This window comes from Mesocricetus auratus, unplaced genomic scaffold (genome assembly GCF_017639785.1).
Source record: "Mesocricetus auratus isolate SY011 unplaced genomic scaffold, BCM_Maur_2.0 Super-Scaffold_100006, whole genome shotgun sequence".
NCBI classification, from domain to species: domain Eukaryota; kingdom Metazoa; phylum Chordata; class Mammalia; order Rodentia; family Cricetidae; genus Mesocricetus; species Mesocricetus auratus.
In genome coordinates, this window is record NW_024429190.1 from 6834773 (window position 1) to 6843765 (window position 8993).

General features: G+C 41.2%; 1 protein-coding gene across 1 annotated transcript in view; it reads right to left on the reverse strand.

Annotated features, from left to right (window-relative positions):
- Abca13 (ATP binding cassette subfamily A member 13) overlaps positions 1-8993 on the reverse strand; it is a 423762-nt gene that overhangs the window by 211483 nt on the left and 203286 nt on the right. Inside the window, exons 36-38 of the mRNA XM_040746666.1 lie at positions 7863-8000; positions 6702-6882; positions 4524-4742 (exon numbers count right to left, since the gene is read on the reverse strand). Of these exons, the coding sequence (XP_040602600.1) occupies positions 4524-4742; positions 6702-6882; positions 7863-8000 (538 nt within the window). The remainder of the gene's footprint in view (positions 1-4523; positions 4743-6701; positions 6883-7862; positions 8001-8993) is intronic.

Sequence of the window (8993 nt, forward strand, 5' to 3'; positions counted from 1 at the left end):
TATGTGCCAAAAATGTGTTTGGAAACTTCTCTTCAATCATCCATTCATTTATCCAGCAAAAGTTTATTGAACCCTTACAATGCATGACACCTGTCACTTTCTTAGGGCAGAGAAATAAATCAAATTTTGTCTTTAATTCAAGAAAATCAGAGTCAGGTGAAAAAGCCAGATAAGAAATTACAATAAGTACAAAGAAACTAAGTCTCTGGTTTTGCAGGAAGGCCCTCTGACTCTAAAGTAAGTAGCAGAAGGGACCGACCAGATGGACAGGGAGATTAGGCAAGGTGGCAATGTTTTAGCAGTCTGTTCCAAATAAAGTTGTAAAAAAAAGTTGCCAGGACTTGGTGTAAAATGAATAGCATATGCAAGAAACAGAAGCAAATCCTATTCTTGCAGTAAATGGGAGGCCACACAATGAACCCTGTGTAAGACGGGGGAAATAGGCTTGAGTCAGGTCTCATATCCATTGTAAATCCTATATCTCTCCAGGTCTAGATTGTGGCAGGTGACTCATCACAAACTTCAGACCATATTCCTCCCATTTTCTCTAAAACTGCTTACCCTGAAGACCAGGTCACTGGGAACTGCCACATCTACCAATATTGCTGTCTGTCCTGTTTTAGTCTGTCCTATTCCTCAGTTTATTCTCTTGGGATTCTTGGGAATTTAGTATCTAATGTGTTGCCTAGCACTGGGAGTTTTTCTTTAGTAACTTATGACTTCTAGAAGCGTCATTGTTCACCTGTGTATGGTACTTCTCTTCAAACCCATATGTGCATTTGTATACGTATATGTAGAGAGAGCTTCTCATGTAACCCAGGCTGATCTTGAACTTAATGCACAACAGAGGATGACTTTGAGTTCCTGATATTCTAACCTCCACCTCCCAAATATGACATTTCACTTAGTAGACAATTCACAGCTCTTAACCCTGAAATAATGCTGAAAGTAGATGAAGATCCCAGACACTCTGTCTTGCCTCCCGCTATGTGGTGTGCTGTACACCTGTGCTCTCTGAAGGGATGATCCTAAGCTTCTTTACAAGGTCCCATCAATGCCCTGTAACCAGCACGGTTCCACTAAGCAATCACCTCTCTAGCTCATCCAGTCTTCCATTTTCTACTAGACCACCACCAGCAGTGGACATACAGGATGCTACCATTCCTGTCTTCACATTTTCCCAGTTTGGCATCATTCTAGTCTCTGCTCCCCCTGGGGATAAAAGTGCTATTGCCATACGTTCTTGCCTTCTCTCTTTAAAGAGGCTCTGGAAAGACCTCCATCCCCAAACTTCACATTTGAGGATTGATAATGGATGTGCAGTAAAACAAAGGCCAGTTATCAGTCTTCTTCTCACTTAGTCCTGCATAGAATTGATGCATTGATCCATCTGTCTTCTTTAAGGGGCCAGGTTCATTCTCCAGTCTCCCTCTGTTCCCGCTCCACTCTTATTTGGCTAAATCTTCCTCATCTCCCATCATTATCAGGTTACTGTAGACATGCCTCAATCCATCATTCTCTCTCAGCTCGACTTTCACAAAATGCTTTCATTTTACACCAAGATAACATGCCCCCACTCTGAGCTCCACAATATTCACTGGAATTGTATGTGGTATCAATACAACAACAGTATTTCAGTTACTCCAGGTCTAAAGATGTCCGTCCCTTGGCTACTCTTGTCTTCCTTAGACAAAAGAAGGGGCAGAACAATCATCATCTGCCTCTCAACAAGTGCTCGCTCCATAGATTCTAAAAGATCTGCTGCCTTTTTTGAACTTGTGTGTTAATGAATTCAAACCTTAAGGAAAACAAGCTGTGCTACAGAACACTAATCAGAAGTAGGGTAGCTCCAAATCAGATGTTTTCAGTTCTCCCTCACTCTAATTGAGAACTACTGTCCTAAAACATGATCTCTTTCTGATTGCTTTTGTGTAAATTGGTTTTGTTGCTAGGTAACATGCTGTGAATTGATAACTGTTAAAGGTTGCCTAGCACCAAAATAAGAAAATGAAGTCTATGTAGCATTGTCAGGAGCTTGATTTAAGCCCCTAGTCACAATCACAGTAGAATCTGCTATGGTCCAACATAGATACAAATTTTCAAATTAAATAAGTATGTAGACTCCAGATTTAAACATGTAAGCATATATACTCGACATAAAAACAAAGCAGTTGGTGTATCAGGAGGCAAAAGAGTACTAACAGGAACTGTCAGAATGAAACCCATCATTTTGTATGAAAGTAAAAATATACAAAAGAAACATTAGTAGAAACAAGTGACCTATGTCTTTATAGTATAAAGGAATACGTTGTACGCAGCCAATTGGCTATCTAGTATATAGATAGTCCATACAAACAGTTACTTCATATTGAGAACTACCTCAAGTTTGTGACAGTTTTAAGAAGTATAAAGCAAGCATGGTCTCTGTATAATCAAGAGGCAATTGTTACTTACATCAATTCTGCTATGGCTCATTCAGAAAAGATATTATGAAGTGAACAGAGAATAGCATTTTACAGCAGAGAACATGCCAATGGGGAGAATTTTGAGAGGGAAGGAAGTGGAGAAAGAATGATTTAAACAAACTGTGTGGTACCATATGCCATTTTCCACAAGTGCTCCTGTCCCATGAGGATCTTTTCCATGACTTTGAATTTAATTTGCATTTGACCCTCAGCAAGTGAGCATCTGCCCAGGGGGACATTTGATTTGTTTTACATATGCCCTTGTCATAGCTGGTGTCTAAACGTAGGCAGCTATCTCGAGTTGAAATGATCTAAATGCTGATCTCTCCTGAGATGGAGCAAAGAAACCTGCGTAGCAGTGCATTCCCCTGAAACAACCTGTCACTCCCTCCTGAAACTTTGCACTAAGACACTGTCAGGGGCTGCTGCATGGAAATTTCCCCTGATGCTCTGCTTTTCCGTCCTGGCCCCTGAGAAGTATGTGACTTCACCATTCTGGGCATGTGGTATTCTCTTATTTTATTTCTAGCAAAAGAGAGCCTGTAACACTGCTGTGCCCCATCAATCTAAAATCTTGTGTGTAAACCTAGACAGTTCTGCATCAGAAGATGATCTTCTCAGCTAAAACTTCAGTGAACTGTGCTTCTGAGGAAGGTTCCACAAGGAGCCAGGTTACCTTACCCTCTTAAGATCTCCACTAAGGGATTCTAGGGGACATGCTTTGACCACATTTTAAAGCTACTGCTGCCTATATTCGTTAGGCCAATTGTTCATAGTTGGTAACAAATAATATTCACTTCTCAGGCCATCATAATCTTCACAGAGCTAGGTATGCTGTGATCAAGACAGCGGCATTAAAATGTCCTGGAAAAGCCAGGCGTTGGTGGCGCATGCCTTTAATCCCAGCACTTGGGAGGCAGAAGTAGGTGGATCTCTGTGAGTTCGAGGCCAGCCTGGTCTACAGGGTGAGTGCCAGGACAGCAGGGCAGCCTCCAAAACAATACAGAGAAACTCTGTCTCGAAAAAAAAAAGTCCTGGAAAACGCTTTCTCCCCTGTCCAGTCTTGTCACCCTAGAAACAGAACATCTTCTGTTCCTATATGCTTTAACCCAAAGTAAAGGCAGTCAGGTACACATACTACATCCCTGTAGGAGTTGTCCATCTCTCTGAGGATCAACTACTATGTCTGAAAATTGGAGACAGCCTCCACATTGCTCTTGGAAGATAATTTCAAATGGGATGGCAGCACGTCCTCCACTTCCAGAAGGTTCTCGGGAGCCCCCACTGGCCTTCTTTTCCAACAGCCCCCCCTCACCTGTTCACTGCTTCAAAACAAATCCTCTCCATCACGCCACCCCACCACTTGCGTTGTCCTTAGTTTCCTATGTGTCCCCCCTTCCCACTCATGTCCACATCATCTTGTGGACATATGATACGGTCCTGGGATGCAGCCTATACTCCTCTCCAGGCTATTGGTGACTGGAATAATGTGATTTCTGCCTTTGTATCTGTTATTCTAGGTTATTATTAGTGTTTCTTTCACCCAAGCTTGGATCAAAGGGAGGCAAACAGCAGGTGCTGTTTCTCTGTCTACAGTCTTTCCCAAGTTTGTGCACCTGCTATGACATGGAGATACCTACCATGCAGACCTAAGGCAATGACAGTCCTGGGGTCATTCATGCCTACCTACCTGATTAATTTGTTGTTCCTTAGCATGGCAAATAAGAGTTCATCAATCCTTTTCGTTGTCTCCCTTTGCATTTTGTTTATTCCAGATACACAAGACGTCTGCCTTCTGTCTAACCACTCTTTCCATGCTGCCTCAATTCTTCCTCCATTTCCAAGGCAAACCATCAAGTCTAGTTTTTTTCCAGAAAACACCCTTCTCTAAGATCCCCAGGGTTTTTGGTTCTGTGGTGCTTCTATATGTAAGAACCATCTGCTATTTTTTTCTTCTCATAAACATAGATACAGATGATATTAAATTTCTTTGTCTTCTCCACCTGTATGACTAAGCAAAGGCAAGAAGGGAGAATAGAGAACTAACTGTTTACTAACTTGTTGACTTGTTGCTGTAACTCCTTCTTGGTCCACCAAGGTGCTTTTATGGAGGCAAATAGCATTAAGTGTTCCCTCACGGTGAGGTTATCCAGGAGAACATCCTGCTGAAGACACACTCCCAGCTCCTCTCTGACCTTGGACAAATCTGTCTGCAGGTTCTTGCCATTTATGATGATGGTTCCAGAAGTAGGAGGGTAGAGCCCCATCAACATGGATCTGCAGAGAACAAAGATTCAGCACAAACAACACTTGGATGTTCCAACCATCAGTGAGCCACTCAGCTTACAAAGAACTCACACCTTCTTCTGACCAGTTTTCCACATGGTCAATTAAAATATAAGGAATTTGTGGGGATGTTGGTTTGTCTAACTATGGAAGGTAGACATATGCATATGTTCTGTCTCCCAGGGGATAAAGTGTGATAGTAGACATCTACAATTCTGTCACACTTGAGCGAAAAGTCTGAATGAAAGAAGGTAAAGCTCAGTTCCATTGATATGTAATTCTAGAATAAATAAACAAATTAGCAAATAGTATGTCAGTGGCCATTCAGGGACCAGGGCCAAAGATGATACAGGAAATCTTGGAAAGGGAAACAAATGTTCTATGTCTTCACTGTTGTGTTTGTTCTGACATCACACAAATATGCCAGCCCTTTACTGAACTACATCATAAACACACTGCATTGACTTACAAAAATTATGTCTTAAGAAATTCAATAGGTGAATATTTGTTATAATCATTTCCAAGCCTATTTGGGAATACAATAAAGTCATAAGTATAATGATCCCTCAAGTATCCTTGGGAGTTGGTTCCACAACAGCCCCCTTATACCAAATTTTAGATACTCCAGTTTAACACACAAAAATGTCAGTATGTATGCAGTACATATAATTTTTCTATGTACTTTAAAACAATCACATATTGTGTTTTTTAATGAATGATGACAAGAAAAAAATAACCGTACATTTTTAGAGCAGATGTAATATTCTTCAGACAGTATTGATCTGTGCTAGGCAAATCCATGGAAGTGGACTCTGTGGACAGAGACCCAACTGTATCAGCTCTGTATGATTCTCAGAGATCTTTGTTTTACATGGTAAAGACCCAGTTTTCATAAGTTGTCTCTCAGGCTCCAAGTACTGCAGTGAGTAAGGGACAAGCACTTAAGATGACTCCAAATGTCAACAAAAGCCAAGCAGTGAGTAAGCCCTGAAACATCCAGAACCTTTTTATTTAATTCTTTTCATTCGGCAAGACAGGTATACCAAGCTTCCCTAGTAAGATATATGCATTAGCAAATGTTTGCTGAGTTATTGCCTCTATGACTCATGCATTCCTAATTTTCAAGTTCTAAGAGAAACCCTTAGTTCTATTTCAGTGTGTGAGGCACAAATACAAACACCCTGTGCTCTTCTTTTGATTTGTCTCCAGGGAGACCTTTCTAGAGCTCCACAGACACTAGGTTTCTGCTGTCCTCACTAAGGTTGACAATACTTCCTTTTCATCATTTTTGCTAATCCATATATTAGACCTGTGCAAATTTGGTGAGAAAAAGAGTAAGAAGTGATTTGCTCAAAGATACACTCCATAATTTTGGCAGTTAGCCTTAAATAAGGCACTGTTCCACAACAAGCTCAAGGTTATGGATATTTGAACTCATTTCCCCCATGTGGAGCTACATGATTGAATTCTTTAATCAAATTTGGAACTATTAGATCCAAAACCCAAATCCAGGACTCAGCAAGAAAAGAGTCAAAGGAAAAGAAGATTTTAAAAAATTCTTAAAATTTATAGTTTTCTCTGTTCTTTGTCTATAATTATTTAAATAAAATTATCCTTTAGCAGGTGACAAAGGACTTCAGTAGATTAAAGTATGCCACATTATTTGAAAAAATGAAAGATGTTTGACATGTTACAAAATATCCATCCACCTCTCCCGTTTTTGCAATCTACTCCAAGTCTAAAATACGGTTGAGGACGATGGTGCAGGAGGACTTTGGAGACAATTTCTTCTGAATCACTAAGCTCTATATTGAGATCATAACAAAACAACAACAATAGAAAAATAAAAATGGAAAGAGAAGAAGGAAAGAGAGATGGAGAAGAGGAAAAGAAAAAGAGGGAGGAAAGGGGAGAGGGAACTGAAAACACTTTCTTGAAAATGAGACACACATGATAGTCGTTTTCCCTGCACCGTTAGTTCCCAGCAGGGCTGTGATCTGGTCTCTGTGGAAGGTGAGGGTGAGTTCTTGGACAGCCACCTTGTGACCTTCATATTCCTTGGTCACAGATATTAGAGTCACTCCTGCCGTATCTCCTTCCAGCTTTCCTGGGCCATTTTGCTGTGAGAAGCCTGCATAGAGAATGGGCACTCATCATGAAAAGGTTCCAATAGCCTGGAAAACAATGCCAACACTATCCAATCATCTGTTCCTTTGGACCAGAATCCTGGCTCTGGGATGCATGCCAAGAACTTCCACAGTCTTCATTACCGAAAACAATGAGCAAGATGTGTAATGGCAAAACTGACTGAAGCCGCTGACAACAAAGCTTTGATCTCTTATGATAGGAGAACCACTGTGTAAAGAAATACAAATAGATGCACACAAGGATTCTGTAGACATGGGAAATAAACAGGCTATTTACACATCAATGTCCACAGGAAATCTGGCATGGGAGTAGGTAAGGGATGGTGGGGGTACATTCTGCATTTCCTAACCCATCCAAAATCTACTTCATTAATTAGAGTTTAAATTACTTTCCAGTATTCACTCAGAATACAAATCCAGCAAGGCAGGATCTAGCTGGTTCATGGCGGCCCACCTCCATTTGCAGGGACTTCCCTGTGAGTGACTCTTGTGCCTGAACCATAAGCAAAGATCATGATCATGTAGAGTGACTGACTTTGCTGTTTAAGAACATTTACTGTCATAAGAAACATCCCTGGTTTTATGAGGAGAATCATAGAAGCTAGAACATGTGAAATCATTTTTTAAGTTTAAGGGTGTTATAGTTGGCAGCTGCTTGTCTTTTCTTTTAGTTTTCTTACACCTGTTCATTTCAAATTTTAGCAAACAGAAATATATGTACAAATACAGACAATACACAGAGATGAACACTGTAAATAACAGGTGATGGGACAATTCCCAGGTTCCCGGGTCTATGCAGACATTACCAAAGCATTGTAGCTTAGCCAAGTGGTTGATTCAGAACCCAGAGCAACACAAATGAGGGAACCTTGGAATCTGTCCAAAACAACAAGTGCCTATATAGCAGTAAAAAATCAAAACGGACCAGAGAAAGATTCATCCAATAGAGCTTCTGGTTACCCACCTTTGTTGCCAAAATCCTCGTTGAAGAAGAATAGACCAGAACTCAGAGAGCATTGTCGCTTCTCCATCAACCCACACACACTTTTCCAATAGGATGCAGTGAAGGGAAAATACCACGGTTTCCCTAAACCAAAAGTTCCTAAGAAATAAGATACAATTAAAATCAGAATCATTATTTTTCCTTGTATGTGAAAATTCTGGAGTACATAATCTTAATTAATCCAGATGAAATGTCATTCTTTTTTTTTTTTTTTTTTTTTGGTTTTTCGAGACAGGGTTTCTCTGTAGCTTTGGAGGCTGTCCTGGAACTCACTTTGTAGACCAGGCTGGCCTCGAACTCACAGAGATCCACCTGCCTCTGCCTCCCGAGTGCTGGGATTAAAGGCGTGCGCCACCAACGCCCGGCCTGAAATGTCATTCTTATTAATAAATTTCAATATGCACCACATACGTAAATCAATCAAACAATGGGATAGCATGTCCCCTTTTGAGGGGAACCCTAAATATTCCACCTTGGGTCAAGCCTCCCTCAAATCCACTTTCCTCAAGTGGCCTAGAGATATACACTGTAAACTCCAATAAATGCTGGGTACTCCACTAGGAAAGTCCCTGAGTGCTGCCACTGGCCCCTGGGATGCTGTTGCTCTCTTTTGACCTGTCCTTGATGCTTGCAAGGGTTACTAGATTAGAGGAACATGAAGTCAGTGCTGGAGAGAATTATTCAGAAAGAACCCCTACAAAGAAGGATAGTTAGTAACTCCAGCCACTCCGTATGAATCACATCCACGTTCTTTAAACACACTCTCCAGACTCGCCTCAGCCCATCTATCCCACGTTTCACACAGAAAGAAATAAAAGGGTCTCTACTCTGGACTCCCATAGAACAATGTGAGGTGCACTCTCACCCTGAACTCTTGGGGAGGGTCTAGGCCCTGCCCTATATGAAATGACAGACTATGGACACCCCCATGGAGGGCCTCACCCTCCCTGGGGGAATGAGGGGATAACGGGGGGGGGATGGGGGGAGGACACGGGAGGAGGGGAGGGAAAGGGAGAGGGACCTCGAACTGACTTGTGAAGCAACCTTGTTTCTTATCTAAATTTAAAATGGAAAATAAAAAAAATAAAAAAA